Source organism: Oncorhynchus tshawytscha, linkage group LG11 (genome assembly GCF_018296145.1).
Source record: "Oncorhynchus tshawytscha isolate Ot180627B linkage group LG11, Otsh_v2.0, whole genome shotgun sequence".
In the NCBI taxonomy this organism is placed as follows: Eukaryota; Metazoa; Chordata; class Actinopteri; order Salmoniformes; family Salmonidae; genus Oncorhynchus; species Oncorhynchus tshawytscha.
Genome location: NC_056439.1, coordinates 1,472,488 through 1,492,721, shown reverse-complemented (window position 1 = coordinate 1,492,721; position 20,234 = coordinate 1,472,488). Strand labels below are relative to the sequence as shown.

Below are 20,234 nucleotides of genomic sequence, written 5' to 3'. Positions count from 1 at the left end.
CTTTAACTGACTTGCCTAGTTAAATAAAAAGGAATACAAATAAAATATTAGGCAAATCGGCACCCAAAAATACCGGTTGTTAAAAAAGTTCCGATTGTTATGGAAACTTGAAATCGTCCCTATTAAAATCGGCCATTCCAATTAATCGGTCGACCTCTACACGAATTGATATTTTGACCAATCACAGATGTTTTTGCATCAGAGCTGACCTGATTGGTCAAAAGACCAATTAGTGAAGAAAATGTCAGAATTGGGATGCCTCTAAATGCAGCCAGACATCTAAGATCAGTTCAGATTTGGTCTTGTTTGGGGGCAGAGCTCATTAAAATAATAGCTACCGTGTAGAATAGGATATTGCATATTTATACATTTCTGTACCTAGTTAGGATACATCATGAAGAGAATAACATTCATATCCATAGTTGTTCATTTCTGGGTAGTACAGATCAGGGACCCATGACAAAATTCAGTTCCCGCAATTCCACTTACTGTAGTTCAATAACCAAAAGAGATTCTCAAAGTCAATGTGTCATGTCATAGCTGACACTATTTTTGCAAACATCATTGAATCTTAATTCGGAGCAGCTATTTAAGAGTTTTGGGAAACCGTGGACCCAAACTTTGCATCTGCAGTTTTTCCAGTAAATGTGCATTTGTAAAATGTTCAGTGTATATTGTTAAAAGTAGTTCTTGTGAATAGAGTTATGGTTTGTTAAACTTTGAAATCAAGTTTGGCATTCATTTTAAGTGAAATCGGAGTCTCTGCGCAAGTCCGTTACCGTGGAATTGCCCTGGGTTGATAGATAGGAAGGCTACTACTCTGCAGGCTACTATCCAGTTCTGTACCCAAACAATTTGAACTTCTACTTTTAAAAATCCGCCTCTCACCGTTGCCGCTTGCTATAGACCACCCTCTTCCCCCAGCTGTGCTCTGGACACCGTATGTGAACTGCTTGCCCCCCCATCTATTTTCAGAGCTCATGCTGCTAGGTGACCTAAACTGTGACATGCTTAACACCCCAGCCATCCTACAATCTAAACTTGATGCCCTCAATCTCCCACAAATTATGAATGAACCTACCAGGTACAACCCCAAAGTCGTAAACACGGGTACCCTCACAGATATCATCCTAACCAACTCGCCCTCTAAATACACCTCTGCTGTTTTCAACCAATATCTCAGTGATCACTGCCTGCATCCGTAAATGGGTCAGCGGTCAAACGACCTCCACTCATCACTGTCAAACACTCCCTGAAACACTTCAGCGAGCTGGCATTTCTAAATCGACCTGGCCCAGGTATCCTGGAAGGATATAGACCTCATCCCGTCAGTAGAGGATGTCTGGTTATTCTTCAAAAATGCCGTCCTCACAATCTTAAATAAGCATGCCCCATTCAAGAAATTTAGAACCAGGAACAGATATAGCTCTTGGTTCTCTCCAGACCTGACTGCCCTTGACCAGCACAAAAACATCCTGTGGTGTACTGCATTAGCATCGAACAGCCCCCGTGATATGAAACTTTTCAGTGAAGTTAGGAACGATATACACAGGCAGTTAGAAAAGCCAAGGCTAGCTTTTTCAAGCTGAAATTTGCTTCCTGCAACACAAACTCAAAAAGGTTCTGGGACACTAAAGTCCATGGAGAATAAGAGCACCTCCTCCCAGCTGCCCACTGCACTGAGGATAGGAAACTGTCACCACTGATGAATCCACTATAATTGAGAACTTCAATAAGCATTTTTCTACGGCTGGCCATGCTTTCCAACTGGCTACCCCTACCCCGGTCAACAGCACTGCACCCCCCACAGCAACTCGCCCAAGCCTCCCCCATTTCTACAAAATCCAGTCAGCTGATGTTCTGAAAGAACTGCAAAATCTGGACCCCTACAAATCAACCAGGCTAGACAATCTGGATCCTTTCTTTCTAAAATTATCTGCCGAAATTACTGCAACCCCTATTACTAGCCTGTTCAACGTCTTTCGTGTCATCTTAGATTCCCAAAGATTGGAAAGCAGCCGCGGTCATCCCCTCTTCAAAGGGGGGACACACACACACACTCAAACCGCTACAGACCTATATCTATCCTACCCTGCCTTTCTAAAGGTCTTCGAAAGCCAAGTTAAACAGATTACAGACCATTTTGAATCCCAGCGTAACTTCTCCGCTATGCAATCTGGTTTCAGAGCTGGTCATGGGTGCACCTCAGCCATGCTCAAGGTCCTAAACGATATCTTAACCACCATCGATAAGAAACAATACTGTGCAGCTGTATTCATTGACCTGGCCATGGCTTTCGACTGTCAATCACCACATCCTTATCAGCAGACTCAACACCCTTGGTTTCTCAAATGATCGCCTGGTTCAGCAACTACTTCTCCGATAGAGTTCAGTGTGTCAAATCGGAGGGCCTGTTGTCCGGGCCTCTGGCAGTCTACGGGGGTGCCACAGGGTTCAATTCTTGGGCCGACTCTCTTCTCTGTATACATCAATGATGTCGCTCTTGCTGCTGGTGAGTCTCTGATTCACCTCTACACAGACACCATTCTGTATTCTTCTGGCCCTTTTTTTGGACATTGTTAACTACCCTCCAGACGAGCTTCAATGCCATACAACTCCCCTTCCGTGGCCCCCAACTGCTCTTTAATACAAGTAAAACTAAATGCATGCTCTTCAATTAATCGCTGCCTGCACCTGCCCGCCTGTCCAGCATCACTACTCTGGACGGTTCTGACTTAGGTATTTGTAGTTGTCCTCATATTCTAGGTGTCTGGTTAGACTAAACTCTCCTTCCAGACTCACATTGAGCATCTCCGATCCAAAATGAAACATAGCCCAAACAACTACCTCATCCCCTACTGTATTCATCTTGCTCCTTTGCACCCCAGTATTTCTACTTTGCACATTCATCTACTGCAAATCTACCATTCCAGTGTTTTAATTCCTATATTGTATTTACTTTGCCACCATGGCCTATTTATTGCCCTACCTCCCTTATCTCACTTAATTTGTTTACATTGTATATACACACTTGTTTTTCTACTGTATTATTGACTGTTTGTTTACTCCATGTGTAACTCTGTCGAACTGCTTTGCTTCATCTTGGCCAGGTCGCAGTTGTAAATGAGAACTTGTTCAACTAATAAAAAGGTAATACAATAAATAAAATAAAGGTGAAATAAATGTATTTTTAAAAAATAAATAAATTCCAGAACATGTCTGAGCCTGCCTGCCCACCCCACATTCCTCTGCTGTGGGCTGCGATGTCATCCCATACTGCTATGCAATGCTGGGGCTGAACCAGGCCCTGGTAGCGATGGTTACATGGCAACGATAGACCCTATCTACAGCGCAAATACAGTACATAACATGCATTGTAAACATAACCTATTCTGATTGCAAGGGGTCAGGGAAGTAAAACAATAGTATTGAATGGTTTTTCAAAATGCCATACTGTATCTAGCTACAATATTTTAAGGGTCGCACACATTGCATCGAAGCTGGATCTCCCATTCGTCTACCGATTGTTCAGCGTGCTGTTGCGCGACTCTACAAGTAAAATCGGTTTGCACTAGGTCCGCAAGTACTCACGGCAGGCAAACACTATTGGCGTGTACGAGCTCTTAGAACAAGCCATAGGCTGCATTACAGGAGAATATAAATAACACTACATTATCTGTGTTGCATGAGTCACCAAGAGCCCACAAGATATAGCCTAGCCCTTGATTAAAACGTTGAGTCAGCAAAACCTACAGTAAATAGAGGTATGGAGGAATAGGGACAATAGAGCCAGGAGCCTTGAGGGATATTATTCTGTGAAACGGAGACGCCCATCTGTTGACACACGAACACCGTGACTCAACGAGAGAGGCTGGGTTGGTTGCAAACTCCAGGGTTACCCTAGGTTGCATCCCAAATGGCACTCTATTCCCTATGTGGTGCACTACTGTTGACCAGAGAAGGAATAGGGTGCCATTTAGGACAGACCCAGTCTTTTCTGCATGGGTAGAAAACACTAACAGGCTACATTTACAACATTAATTTCAGCTGTAACTTCCTCTATAAATTATAGCAGATGTAACTGAACTTTAACATGTGTCACTGTAGTGTACTAGTATAGCACTACACATCAGTGAGTGTTGAATGACTCCATTGACTCTGGTATGTCATGTCTTCTGAGGTTGTGTTTAATGGTTCTGTCCCACCGCCTCCAGGGGAGAGGTGGGGATAGCACACAGTGACCCTTAGAGCCACCTTCACTGCACCTGTCTGACTCATGTTCATTAGACACCAATCATATGAAAACAGACAGCAGGGACTACCCAGACTTGTCTAATAAGAAACTAATTGTTTTCTATTCCAATAAGTTTTGCTACAGTGTGCGCTAATGAACATGGTGTTACAACAGAGGCGTCGCTCAACCCTCCACCCACCGAGGAACTGTAATTTACTCACACACAGAGCAGACTTTAGTTAGACAAACAGAGAGCGGTATTTCCCCTGGCTTTTAAAGCAGGTCTCAACTAGTTACTGCTTACCATCAGCTCTCTTTGGTCTTCCAGGTTCTTAAGGAAGTTGGAGAACTCCTGCAAGGATTCATCTGCAAGACATAGAAACACACACTTTAATAAATGGAACACTAGTCACTTTAATAATGTTTACATACAGCTTCACTCATCTCATGTATATACTGTATTCTATTGTATTGTATTGTATTTTAGTCAATGCCACTGATATTGCTCGTCCTAATGTTTATACATTTCTTAATTACATTATTTTAGATGCGTGTATTGTTTTTAGATACTACTGCACTGTTGGAGCTAGGAACACAAGCATTTCGCTACACCTGACATAACATCTGCTAAATATGTGTGTGTAGTATCACACACAAACACAGCCCCCCACTCCCCTCAAACAGGAGGCGAGACAGGACACACACACCAACATAAGACCACACAGAGAAAAAGAGAGGGACATAAGTACTGGTGTTTCCATCTCTAAAGAAGCCAAGGGTTTGGGAAATTACACATGCAAGCACTTCATTTGGTGGTAGACAGAACCAAAAACAAAGGTTCTCAGTCTGTGGTTACGCTGGCAGAACCACCCAGCTGTAGGTCGTAACAGCACCACACTCACCAATACACCTCTCATCGTCGGTCTTCGCGTCACCGATGTACTCAAACTGGAATTCTCCCAGGGACTGGGCAAACTTGCGCTGGGCCAACGCAAGCTCTGAAAACAAAACAAAAATAATTTCAAAAATAACCCTATGGGATTGATGTGATTTCGGATGCGACTTTCCCCTTGGCCATTTTTTGACATCAAATGCACTGCGGTCACACGTGCTTCCTATTTACAGGCTTGTATCAATGTGTTTAAAATTTAATTAGTGGATATACTAGCTTGATAGATATTAAATCACATTTGTTGGCCCAAAGCACAAATACTGAACACTGGGAGAAAAAAAAAAAAAAAAAAAAAAAAGAAGTCATTTATTCAAGGCCTGGCTGACATGCAGGCAGTACGGCGCCTACTGTAACCCCGTGGTTAACCCACTTTGCATACATCCTGTTGCCTCTGCTGTCAGACTGTAGCATCCTGTCCCTGTATAGGTTATGAAGAGACAATGCCTACTGGTCCATTGATGGTGACAGGCATTTACATTTGAGCAATACATTAAACATATGACCCTATGGAAATTAGCCTTATAGGCCTGGTTTATCTATGGGGGTGTGGTGGGTAATGGCTCAAGGGTTAATAATGAGCCAACTGATTTACAAACATACATATTAGCCTACATAGGCTAAGCTTTGATCTTGACCTGCTTGTTGTGTAAGAAAACCGTATTAATAACATTTATTTTTAGGATCATCGTTTAGGCTATGCGCTAGCCTTACCATGTTGTGAGGAGGAGAAGAGGGGCTAAACAACAACAACCACATTCGGATGTAGCCTAGCCTGGAACCCACACGCTGCACCATAGTGAACTTCGGAGCGTTTGTTTTCCAGGCATGTTGAGCCCGCTCTGTTTTCTAAACAGACAGATATTCACAGCGGTGTGGATCTCAGACTGATGACAGTCCCATAAGGACAGCATGGGAGAATGTAGCAGGGTATTTTTAAAGACTGGAGCTATGACTGGTATCCAGAGGAGCAGTATCATTAGCTTTAGCAGCTGGCTGGGGCTCTATGGGGAGGATCAGCTGAGAGTTTTGAATACAGTGAGATCTGATAGCCTGGGCTTGTTGACAATGGAGGTAGGAAGCCTGTTTTTATTTTAACAGTTATTATTACCAGCAGGTTAGCATTTTTTGTCATGACCCGGAAGCCAGCCACAACTGACGACCGAAGTCAGCTTGCAAGCGCCCGGTTGGCTACAAGGAGTCGCTAGAGCGAACCCCAGGCTGTAGTGGCGCCTCAGGACAGCGATTCAGTACCTTCGACTGCTGCGCCACTCGGGAGGGCCTTTTACATGGCATAAGTGGAAATGGCTCTGTCCTGCCTCCAGGACAAGACTCTTGACAATAAACCTGCATATTGCCATGAGTCATAGTCTGCAGTATCTTACGCACAACATCTAAAATGTGTGACAAAAGCATTCACGCAATACTGGGGCCTATTGATTACGTTAACATCTACAAATGATTGTAAGTCAATCTTTAAACTGATGTTGAGAGAATAGCCACATTAAACAAGTCGCAGTCTATCAACCAATTCCTCTACAGCAATAACCCTGCCAATTAAGCGGCTTGCTAACACCCACAACTATCACGCCCCCCAAAAAATATTAACTTTGTCACTCAGTGCATGCGGATTATAACGACGAGACCCAAAGCTTAATCACGTGACTTCTGCACAATGACTGGTATAAAGTGCCTACCCCTAACATCTGCCTGACTGATCCCAAGCCAGTATTTCTTTCAATGTTTCAATCAATTCCCCAAATTGATCTGAGCGGACCTTAGACAAGGAAATCGATGTAGGCTGGCTAACCCACTATGATTGGGCTTGTTCAACATTAAAACTGTTGACTGACCTACAAATCTTGCATACACATGTAGATCAGTCAGGCAGTCAATTTACCCACAATGCATCATGGATTTGATACTCTTGAACACAGCCACATTCTGAAACCCCACCTTCTCAGTTCACTCGTAATTTGTAAATACATTTACACACATTTGGAAACCATTTTTACGTAGTACTAAGACCTTGGTACGTTTGTCGTCCAAGTTACTACAGGAAACACTGTTGCATTCTGCTCTACAGCAGCATTGTTTACAAGTGCTTGCTCTGAGTTAGGCCTGCTTTATGTAGCACCTGCAGGAAGCTAGCTTTTCCTTTTTTCAAATTTGTTTTTTTTACTGGTGAGGTAATGTAATGGTCGTTCTTAGAAAAGTTCAGCAGTGATGATGGACCATTAAAATATGCAGAAAGTAAAGTACAAGCCAATGCACTCCTGAGCTGCTATCAAACCATGACAGATTAGCAATAGGCCAGGGGTCTTCAACATTCTTGCCCACGGACCCCCTCCGGGGAAACTAGCGACCCCCATTTAAATCACGTCGTCTTATCAATATCAGGTGAATGATCATGGCAAGGAGAAGTAATTAACATTTTAAAGTGAATAGATTGAGTAGATAGTTTACTCTTCTAGTTATAATGGAGGCATGTCAAAATAATGAAACTAACAGTCTAATAGCTAGAAGGGTAACGCCAAACACATTTTCACTAAGAGCCATGTGTTGGCAAAAATGTCCAATTTAAGAAAGCTTACCAGCAGCCAGTGGCACTTGCCACACTGGTAGCCTATTTGCGGGTGCTTATTCAAAGCCTATGTCATAATCCAACAAGTGTAATTGGCTCCAATGAGTGTAATTTTCTCAATATTAGGAGTTGAGAAATAAAGTTCACATTAGAATGATATTCTCCCCTTTTGTACCACAGGTATATAATAAAATACATGTTGTTGCAAGCTATATTCATAAAGATATTGAAAAAAAAAAGCCACTTATATTAACAGACCCCCTGCAGTACCCCCGGTTGAATACGGGCAAGTATAGTTTTCCTTTACAGAAAATAGCTTCATTTTCATCAGATGACAGATGTGCAAAGCTATTTGGCTGGTAGCCACAAGTAAATGAGCTTATCATGAAAAGGGTATTTTTTAGTTAATTAATAACCTCTTTGGGCTAGGGGGCAGTATTTTGACGTCCGGATGAAAAGCGTGCACAAAGTAAACTGCCTGTTACGCAGGCCCAGAAGCCAGGATATGCATATAATTGGTAGATTTGTATAGAAAACGCAAGTTTCTATAACTTAAAATAATGTCTAACAGAACTGATATGGCAGGCAAAACCCAGAGAACAAACCATTTATTTTTATTTTTTATTATTATTATTTTTTACAAATAAAAGAAATTCAGCCTACCACTGTTTCCAATGGCTGTCATGTTAATTATGGAGGCAAAAACCTCCCAGATTGCAGTTCATAGGGCTTCCACTAGATGTCAAATGTTTAGCAAAGGTTTCAGGCTTGTTTTTGGAAAAATTAGCTAGAATTTGTAGTTTTTCTAGGTGGCTCCCATTTTGGCTATAGTGTTTTCATGCACGTGGATGAGAGTGCGTTTTGTTGTTTATCTCCGGTAAAGACAATAACGATTCCGTCTTAAATTGTATCGTATATTTACGTATTAGGGTACCTGAGGTTTGATTATAAATGTTTGACTTGTTTGGAGAAGTTTATTGGTAACGTTTTGGATTCATTTTGAATGCATTTTGAAGGAGGGAAACCAGTGGATTATTGAATGAAGCGCGCCAGCTAAACAGTTTTTGGGGATATAAAGGACATTATCGAACAAAAAGGACCATTTGTGATGTAGCTGGGACCTTTGAGTGCCAACAGAAGATCTTCAAAAGGCATTTATTTTATCACTATTTCTGACTGACAGGCACCTGCCTGGTTGAAAATGTTTTTCATGCATTTGTATGCGGGGCGCTGTCCTCAGACAATTTCACCGGATGTTGTCGAGGTGGGTCGCTAGCGGAAGGCCTGCGCCAGAAGGGTTAAACTATGCATGGCCATATATTCTAATGTTTATCATAGAAAGAATGTAGCCAGCTACCTTTCCTGATGTTTTGCTTAAAGTTCTTTCATTTTACCAGAGAAAAGTAGGCTGGCTACATCGAGAAAAGTACAGGAGAAGTAGCTACACAGTCAGAGCACCATCTTCTGATAAGAATTCACAAATGGACATTCTATCTGAGTGGAAAGTACAACTGGAGCACGGAATTAGTCTGATGCCTTTAACTAGGTAAGTCAGTTAAGAAAATACTTAACAATGACAGCCTACCCCGGCCAAGCCGTAACAACGCTGGGCCAATTGTGCGCTGCCCTACGGGACTCCCAATCACGGCCAGTTGTGATAGCCTGGAATCTAACCAGGGTCGGTAGTGACGCTTCTAGCACTGAGATGCAGTGCCTTAGACCTCTGTCACCCGGGAACCCAATAAAAAGCATTTAACATGTGTGTTTACAAAACACAGCAAGATACTTACTGGTCAGTCCCTGGATTGGAGACCAGATGCTGCTGGAAGTGGTGTTTGAGGGAACAGGAGGAGGCACCCTCCTCTGGACTAAAAAAATATCCCAATGCCCCAGGGCAGTGATTGGGGACGCTGCCCTGTGTAGGGTGCAGTCTTTCGGATGGGACGTTAAACGGGTGTTCTGACTCTAGTCATTAAAGATTCCATGGCACTTATCGTAAGAGTAGGGGTGTCAACCCTGGTGTCCTGGCTAAATTCCCAATCTAGCCCCCCCCTCTCCCCTGTAACTATTCCCCAGGTCGTTGCTGTAAATGAGAACGTGTTCAGTCAACTTACCTGGTAAAATAACAGAAATTAAGATGCGTTTTATCATTTTTTTCCTGGCAAAAAAAACAATTCTGCATCAACGCGACCAAAGTTTAACTTGCTGGTTAATCTTAGTGAATGGTGCGATTAATAAGGTGACAGGGCATCATATTGTGTTAGCTTTCTGACATGTTTGAGAAGTCAAAGCCCTTTGGATGGATTATTTGTACAGCTACAAAAGCTGAAGAACATGCACACATCCAGGTACTTAACGCAAGTGCTGGAGTTGTAGGCTAAATCTGATTACCCACCTTAGAAAAGGGGAACTTTTTTGGACAAAGTTCCAGAGGGTAATAACAAAATGTGGCCAATGAGCTCAATGCAACTTCACGTACAAATGCAACTCATTTACCCACCCCTGCACAGGACAAAGATTAAAGATCAAGGGCCTGATTACCTTCATGTCCACCAATGTTATTTCCATGCTGAAATGTCCCTGTGGTCTGTCTTACATAGGGAAATCCCATAGAAGCCTTAAGAGACGGATCAGTGTGCACCGCAGCAATATACGGCCAGGTGAGACAAAGTATAAAAAAATTGGTTACTGCTCATTTTGTACAAGCTGGACATCCTATAGTTCTCTGAGATATATATTGGAATAGAAATGGTCACGATGTCATGCAGGGGAGGGGACATTGAGAGGAAACTTCAAAAGGGAATCATTCTGGAGCCACAGTACCCGTCTCCTCATGGCCTTAACAAGGAGCTAGACTTGAAACCGTTTTTATAGTTTCAATGTCTAAATTGTGTGTGTGTGTGTGTGTGTGTGGGGTGATCCTAATGTAATATTGTGTATGTATATTACTGTAAATATTGATTACATTCCCTGTGTATGATCATATATTTTGATACATTGAAAATTAATATTGCGAAACTTACATTTTAATTTTTTAAACCTCCGGTTTCAGGAAGTGATGTCACGTTGCTTGAGCCAGTATTGTTATTTAGACAAGCATGCTTCAAAACTTTGTTCATTTGCATAATGTGTATCGTTCACATTCGCTAGTAAAATGTTCAAACTCACTATTGTTGAATTTCCCCCAGAATTCAAACATGCTACGAATTCTTTATTACGCCATATTGGAGTATAATGGCATTTAAAATTAGATCATGCCTCTTGATATGGCCCAACCCTAATTTCCACTGAACATTTCACAAAAACACATTTACTTTAAGAACAGCGCAGATGCAAAATTTGGTAACAGAATGACTGTTTTGTGCTATCAGTAACCAAACTTTACATCTGCACTGTTCTTCAACTACATGTATTTTTGAAAGAGTTTGTGGAAATTAACAAGTAATCCTTGTGCATAGAGTTGTACAGTTTGTTTAATTTTGCAATTACTGGTTTTTGTTTGACATACATTTTAAAGTGAAAAATTGTCTCTGGGAAAAGAAAAAAAAAACAATTCAAATATCTCACCTAGACTGACCTAATTCAAATCCTTAGAGACATCTCAAGTTGGACCCAATCCATGCCTTGCTTTGACAGAAACATAATGGGATGGTTAGGCCTACTCAGAAGCACCTAGACACTAGCCTGCTATGCCAAAGGTCCTCTAATTCCCTTACTGGTGGTGTTGATTCCAGTGTTTAACCACTGATGTGGGGTCAGGAGGAATGTGACAGACATCCCAAAATACTGCCTCTGATGGAGTAATATTCAGTCACAGCCCATCTTGGGGTGGGTGACTACAACTAGGCTAAATTACACAGGGAGGGGGAGAAGAGACCACCTCTCACACAAACATAATCGCATGTAAGCCGCAGCAGTGTGCTTCCTTCCTCTGACGGGCTGACTGATACAAGGCTCAACGAGAGCTCTGACCACAGATTTTTGCAGCCTTGTGTCTGACTACTAAAAACACACCAGGGCACAGGTTGAGCATTGGTTGCAGACAAAAACCCACCAACCAAGAAAGACACTTGAAGTAGTTTAACACAGGATCAAATTTCGAAAAAGTTACGATTAAATAACAATAAGCTAAATAACAAATCAGCTGCTGAACCTATATGCCACAAGCCAAAGGATTGGGCATTACTGCAGTAATGTTAAAGCTCGTCATGTTATTGCCCTGTCATGTCAGTTGTTGTTGAGATCTGGAGTACGTCTCCTGTACACAGTGAACATCACCTTCTAGCAGACTTCTACACAGACTAAGAAGTCGATCATCCAGTAGACGGGTAGTCCCATTGATGTACATATGGTAGTAAAGTATGGGTTAATAGCCTCGATGCAGTGTTGTCAAAACAGAGGTATAGCCAGGCCAACAAGTCAGACAGGTCATTATTTTGTTAGCAAACATACACTGCTGAACATAGCAATTAGCTTTCTATCGACTGTGGAACTCGAGTCCAAAACACTTTGGCCAGATTCAGGTCTGGATCCCTCCTGTCCTTCCACTCTCACTGAGCCGAATTACCACCTAGTAAATCAGGTTCACTGATTAAGACACTGATTAGTTTGACCAGCTTTCATCTTCAGTCACTCCCAGCGAGGGCATTCCATCCAGATAGCCTAACTAACCTATTGCTAGACCAGTCTGCCAGTACCACAGCGGGCATCAGTGCTGTGGCTGTCTGTTGCGCAGGCTGATCCAGATTCACAACAAGCAACAGAGACAGTGTTTGTCTCAGCCCCAGGGATATATGAAGAGCTATTCTACCTAACAGAGCCACAGTGTCTCATTACCTTTTGACATGTGCAATATACACACACCTCATTACCATGGTATTGCTACAGTATATCTGTTTTGTTAGCCACTGTGATTCGAGGTACTTTAGCTCCAGTTGGCTAGCTCAACTGGCTTAGGCTAAATGTCAATACCATGGTGATGTGGTTTAAAACGAGCACTTCATTTGTGCAACCTGAAGCAAATCAAACACTAGGACACCCTATGTGAAGCCTACCATCTGTATGTGGAAGCTCTTACCAGATAACATGCCTAGACGTAAACAGCCGCAGAGTCCATCTCCAAAACATTGAGGTTTCCCTCTATTGTGTAAAAACAACTATATGCATTCTGAATACAGTTGAACATTTAGGTTGTAGTTAGTCCTATAAATACTATATTATCTCTATACCATTTGGATTTCATATACTTTTGACTATTGGATGTTCTTATAGACACTATAGTATTGCCAGTGTAACAGTATAGTTTCCGTCCCTCTCCCCACCCATACCTCGGCTCGAACCAAGAACACATCGACAACAGCCACACTCGAAGCATCGTTACCCATCGCTCCACAAAAGCCGCAGCCCTTGCAGCGCAAGGGGAATAACTACTCCAAATCTAAAAGCGAGTGATGTTTGAAATGGTATTAGCGCACACCCAGCTAACTAGCTAGCCATTTCACATTGGTTACACCAGCCATTAGGCTTGAAGTCAAACAGCGCTGTGCTTGCGAAGAGCTGCTGGCAAAACGCACAGAAGTGCTGTTTGAATGAATGATTACGGGCCTGCTGCTGCTCAGTCAGACTGCTCTATCAAATCAGACTTAATTATTACACACAGAAATACGAGCCATGTCATTAATATGATCGAATACAGAAATTCTCATTTCGAAAACAAAACGTTTATTATTTCAGTGAAATATGGAAGCATTCGGTATTTTATCTAAGTCTAAATATTCTTGTTACATTGCACAACCTTCAATGTATGTCATAATTACGTAAAATTCTGGCAAATTAGTTTGCAATGAGCCAGGCAGCCCAAACTGTTGCATATACCCTGACTCTGCGTGCAATGAACACAGGAGAAATTACAATTTCACCTGGTTAATATTGCCTGCTAAACTGGATTAGTAGGTATAACTAGTGATTATGATTGATTTTTTTTTGTAAGATAAGTTTAATGCTAGCTAGCAATTTACCTTGGCTTCTACTGCATTTGCGTAACAGGCAGGCTACTCGTGGAGTGCAATGGTTAGAGCGTTGGACTAGTTAACTGTGCTGTTGCAAGATTGAAACCCCTGAGCTGACAAGATGAAAATCTGTCGTTCTGCCCCTGAACATGGCAGTTAACCCCCAGTTCCTAGGCAGTCATTGAAAATAAGAATGTGTTCTTAACTGGCTTGCCTAGTTAAATAAAAAGGTATAAAATTAAAATAAATCTGAAATTGGCGGCCCAAAAAAAACAGATTTCCGTTTGTTATGAAAACCTGAAATCGGCCCTAATTAATCGGCCATTCCGATTAATCGGTCGACCTCTAGTGTCACAACAGCAGTGAGAAATCACTTAAAGGCCCGATTCAGTGTTGAATTCATTTATTGACATCATTGGGAGAGAAATCTGATTTTGTAGTTGGGAAGAGAGCTTGTGGTTAAGACATAGAATAGGCTAAGGTAATATGATGCCCAAGCATTGAAGACATTCCTTTAAACTTAGCCTTCAGTGTCAGAGCAGCAGAAAGACCAACAGAATCCATGGTTTGGTGGGGGAAGACAGCTGTTGGCCATTATAGGCTAATGTGATACGACGTCAAAACAAGTGCATGCTTCCCTATGCAAGCATTCCTTTAAAAAAAAGGTCCAAAGGACAGCCGTAAAAAACCGACATTCTTTATTAACAGATGAGGAGTGCCTTGAAGTACTCAGCTGAGTGGAGGAAGACACTGTGGAGGGAGCTAGACATGAGCCAAGTGGGACACACTGGATTCTAGATATGATATCGATCTCAAGCTCTACTATCATGACAAAGTATATTAGGGCACAAAGGAAGGGCGTAGTGTGGATTGATGTACTTCAGATATCCCTGTGCTTAAAAAAAAAAAAAAAAGGGCACTTGGTCATCCAACTGGTTTCTCACACTTTTTTCAGACCGGTTCCTTTCCATTCCATGTGGACTGTTCCATGAAAGTCCCATTTCCTCTCCACTTTCTCTGGTGAGGGGCAGGGTTCAAGGACACAGTACACAGTAAGAGAATGCACATGGGAGGGTGATGTCATCAGAATGCAACAGTTGACATTGGCTTGATTAGCCCCATGTGTGGTGTGTCCTCACCTAGACTCTCTCCCATTGATTCCTACTCTGGTTAGAGCTACAGTGGTGTCACTGACTGAATCATTCCCTCTGTCCGTATTCCTCTTTCCCTCCCAGATGGGTGGGTACTAGCAGAGACAGGAAGAAAGCAGCTAGCTCAACCATTACATAACACCCTTCAACCTAGCATTCTTGTGGAAAAACAAACCTGGCACCCGCATAAGTTTGGTGGTATCACAGGGTGTAAAACTTCCAAGACAATTGCACAGAGCAGCTGCAGGCACACATCAATGGCATATCAGGGGAGCAACAAATGTGACAGGCTAGAGGTCTGTACCTATTCGATCCCAGAGATAACTGTTATCCTACAGTGACAGAATAAATACCAATAACACCAGAACTTCTACCGAAGGCCTAAGGAAAAGGCATCTTGTTTCTGGTCCTAGCCATGTTGCCTTTAAAAAGGAAAGGCTTTTCAGTAAAACAGACAAATAATTTCAGTTAAACTGGGAACTGTCGACTTTCATCCCCGCCACTTGTCCATGTAAAAACCAGAGACCCTGCTTGGCTGTGTGAGTCATGATGCCACAACCTTGCATTAATCTGATATCATGAGTCAAGTTCTCCCTAACAGGTAAAACATGAAGGGGCCAAGCGATGGGACAAACACTTGTTGCCGTGTGTTTGTCTATTAAGCTGGGGGCAATGGAGTGCTACAGCTCTGGAAGTGTATTGCGTCACCTCCTAGCCAGGGTTCCCCTCTTTGGTTACATTAAAACCAGGAGGTGCTCTAGTCTACAGTACAGCAGAACTGACCAATCAGCATCCAGCCTGGAGCGAAAGACAACTGAAGTACAAATGGTGGGACATTAAATGTTTGTTGCTGGCCTCGGTCCTGGTCAGATACAGCCTAGTCTAGAAGATCTAATGCCGGGTACTCTTTAAAGGTTGCGTCGTCAAGAGAACACAAATGGCCCTACACTTTGTAAGGACTAGACCCGACTCAAAGTGGAAGAGATAAGCCACAGTAAAGCTACAGTAGAGCCTCTTTGAACCTAAGTGCTGTGGAATATAAAGTGCTATGGATTTGCATTTGCATTTGTCTCATGTCAAACACCATTGAAAGAGCTTATTATATTCTAACTATAGAATAATCATATTTCCATGTAGGGCTGGACGGTATACTGCATTTTATGATATACCGGTATTGATGCAGGGACCAGTTTGAGTTTAACTCTACCTTCTATACTGGTATTTGAATGTTTGGTTTGTTAAAATGTGAGACGCCATGTGTAATGTCAATTTTTATAGTTTACTTCGCTACTTAAGTAATCGCTCTCCGCGCCACTTCTCAGACCTAGCCACGCCCTCTGTCACTCAAGGAGTGCATTTGCTGTTCCTCAACCACGAGACACTTGCCTTCAGTCTGCATGGTCAATGCAGCACATGCAACAATGTTGAAGACGACGCAGTTGTCACTTTCCTTCTAAATATAAATCCACTAGTATTCTACAATGACACTATTAGTTTGTGTTTCTTACATCAGCACACAGCTAGTTTGTCTTTTCTTAGCAAGTTGCCCTAAATCTTGCGAGATGCTAATTGTTAGCCGCTAACAGCTAGCTAAATAATGTACTGAGTAAGAGCAAACGTGGCTAGCTAACACAGCCTGATGATACCAGTGACGGTGTAGACCTGAAATCAGCATGTTTGTGCAACAGTATCTTCTAAATCAAAGAGAAATATGCAAAGCAAGAATGTGTTAGCTACATGAAGTAGCTAAGAGAAAACATACAATTTAGCCAAAGCTTACAGGGTCCCCTAGGAAACACTTTAGTTCCTAACCTGTCACAACTCCTACCCTGTCACAAGTCATCATCTCAAAAACTGTATTCAAAGTGCCCACTATTATATTCTAACTACAGAATTAGAATAGCCATTCTATTTCAGTGATTCCTACAGTTTTGCTCTAATTCTCAAGTCAAATCTCAATTGCAACAGACGGTGAAAAATAAGTCCTAGATTTGCCCATATCGTGCAGCCCTACGTGGCAGTGTGGAAATTATCTCAATTGAGCAGTGGTGGAAAGTACTAAAGTATTTTTTTGGCATCGGTACTTTAACATTTTTATGTGACAACTTTTACTTCACTAAATTTTTGAATGACAGATTTCCACCTTGTCAGCTCGGGGGATCCGATCTTGCAACCTTACAGTTAACTAGTCCAATGCAATAACGACCTGCCTCGCTCATTGCACTCCACAAGGAGACTGTCTGTTACGCGAATGCAGTAAGCCAAGGTATATTGCTAGCTAGCATTAAACCATCATAATCACTAGTTAACTAAACATGGTTGATGATATTACTAGATATTATCTAGCGTGTCCTGCGTTGCATATAATCTGACTGAGCATACAAGTATCTAAGTATCTGACGGAGCGGTGGTAGGCAGCAGCAGGCTCGTAAGCATTCATTCAAACAGCACTTGTGTTTTGCCAGCAGCTCTTCGTTGTGCGTCAAGCATTGCACTGTTTATGACTTCAAGCCTATCAACTCCCGAGATGAGGCTGGTGTAACCGTAGTGAAATGGCTAGCTAGTTAGCGCGCGCTAACAGCGGTTCAAACGTCACTCGCTCTGAGCCTTCAAGTAGTTGTTCCCCTTGCTCTGCATGGGTAACGCTGCTTCGAGGGGGGCTGTTGTCTTTGTGTTCCTGGTTCAAGCCCAGGGAGGAACGAGGAGAGGGACGGAAGCTATACTGTTACACTGGCAATATTAAAGTGCCTATAAGAACATCCAATATTCAAAGGTTAATGAAATACAAATGGTAGAGGGAAATAGTCCTATAATAACTACAACCTAAACCTTCTTACCTGGGAATATTGAAGACTCATGTTAAAAGGAGCCACAAGATTTCAAATAGTTCTCATGTTCTGAGCAAGGAACTTAAACGTTAGCTTTTTTACACGGCACATATTGCACTTTTACTTTGCATTATTTAAACCAAATTGAACGTTTCATTATGAGGCTAAATTGATTTTTTTGATGTATTAAAGTTCAAATAAGTGTTAATTCAGTATTGTTGTAATTGTCATTATTACAAGTAAATAAAAATAATTTTAAAAAATGTCACAAAAAAAAAAAAAGCGTCCGATTAATCGGTATTGGCTTTTTTGGTCCGCCAATAATCTGTGTTGAAAATTCATAATCGGTCGACCTCTAAATTGAACAGTATAAAACAAATCAGAATGGAAAAAGACTTGAATGCATTTGATGCCACCCTAGGATCACTCACTACTCATAAAGCAAATGTAAAACATTTATTATTCAACAACTAAAAATAGTGCTATAATATTTATCCCATATCACCAGCATAATCCGACTGCTTATTCATGCTTCATTCAACCCCACCCTACAGTGCACTGCAACCGGTTCTGTTTGTGCTGGACCTTCAGTACCACACTAGTGTACAACCTGTTGCTCATGACGTGATGTTTTCCCTCAGAGCAGCAGAGTTAATACAACCACATCAACCAATCCAGTTCAGGTCGGGACACAAACACCCCGTAAAGTCCCATAGTGAATTCAACGAAACCATGACAAGCTAGTAGGACTAATATGCATTTTGACACATCCTTTTAAAAGTTTCCTGGATTGCTAATGTGACTCACTCCATGCACAGCTGTTCTGAAGGAGGAGTGGCAAGCATAAGCAGCCTAGTGAAACTGGGGAGGGTGCATCTTAAGTGTTGAAGTGACCTCACCTCAGACTGTAGCAGGGCGGGTGAATCATTAATACATTTGCCTCACAGACAGATGTATTTGTGATATTTTTCTCCGCAAAGCTGAATTTCCTGAGATGGTATTCCCAAGTAGGCTAGCTTTCGAATACTGTAATGGCTGGCCCACTGTGTAGCCTAATCAAACTACTGTACTTTCTAAACTCTACCAACTTAAAAATAACTAGTCTAGTCCTTGTAGTAGGCAGAGTAAAGCCTAACTCCTTTGCCCTTTTGGGTAGAAAGTATCAAAATAATAGCAACTAGAACAGCCAACGCAAACAAATCTTACTCCACTGATAAATTAAAATACCTGTTTGGATCAGATGTTTTTCTGTAGAAGAGTCATTGACATTTAGTTGTATATTAACAACAAAGTGCATCAGCTTATCTGATGTGCCACTTGGGTCAGCTGTCAAACAGGCAGAGCAAGAGACCTGCTGGGCCACGGGCCTCACGGGCCAATTAACTGTTTACACGGCTATGCCTTTCCCAATCCTTCCTGTTCCATTCGCCCATCTTTCCAGTCAGATTCCACACTCCGCTCTACTCCGTTCCACTCACAGGCACAACCATTTTCCTCTCGGGAGGCCACCCTCCTTCCCCTCTAGTTTGTTCAGAGTTCTGGAATTTTTTGTTTTTTCCCCCATCAATCTTCCATGGTATTACCCTTCATGATAACAGCAGCATTACCCAATTTCTACCCTCAAGTTTCTTTAACATCAAAACATGTCTAAAAATAGGTCAGCAGAGTAATTCATCAAGATCTCCCAGCCCCTGTACATCCAATAGACAACTACGACAGGATCTTAATCTGAGAACTCTAGCTTTCACTGACTGGTCAAACTAGTTACATAGGCTGAGTGAGATTTCCCTGTCCTTGTGTCCACATTTCTAGACCTCTGCATTTTTTTTTTTTTTAAAGGGAGAGGCTTCAAGTGGATATGGCCTATCTGGTTTTACCTTGAAGGTAACCTTCACCGCGTCAGGCATTTGAAACACTGGTTTTAATCAATTAATTAAAAAAAGGTACAGGAGTTCAGAGCCACCCAAGGGAAGGAGGGTGGAGCCTTCAGCAAACTGAAACACCTGCACCATAAAAGAGACTCCTGAGTGTCATGACCAATATCAAATCCAGGTAATATACACTGGTATCAGTTTCATAAAAGAACCTTGTGTGTTGTTTAGAACGGCACCAGACGGATGGAAAAAGTTCCTCCTGCATGACCGCACATCTGTGTTAATGTAATTTTAATGAAAGATTGTGATGTGGCTCTTTGGCAGAATCAGTAATACGATTATAGGGGAGAGAGCCTGAGCAGCTTGCCAGACCGAATCATGCCCGTACACTCACACTGGCCTGCCTACCAACACCCAGCAAAAGCTGCAAAACATCTTGGCCGGTTTGTTTTTTTACAGGGAAAATGTGGGGAAGGAAAAGACAAAACATTTTAATTTGCAAGTGGTCATCAGTTGACCAGAGGAAGTCAAGCTGTTGCCATGGTGGACTGAACATAGCCCGCCAGTCACATCAGCACAAACTGATTGCCGAGTTTAGTTTCACAT

General features: G+C 42.1%; 1 protein-coding gene across 2 annotated transcripts in view; it reads right to left on the bottom strand.

Annotated features, from left to right (window-relative positions):
• Window positions 1-20,234, bottom strand: part of LOC112261286 (rho GTPase-activating protein 10) — a 72,860-nt gene that overhangs the window by 42,205 nt on the left and 10,421 nt on the right. For both annotated transcript variants that reach the window (XM_024436542.2, XM_024436541.2), the window contains exons 2-3: window positions 5,137-5,232; window positions 4,539-4,600 (exon numbers count right to left, since the gene is read on the bottom strand). In XM_024436542.2, the coding sequence (XP_024292310.1) occupies window positions 4,539-4,600; window positions 5,137-5,232 (158 nt within the window). The remainder of the gene's footprint in view (window positions 1-4,538; window positions 4,601-5,136; window positions 5,233-20,234) is intronic.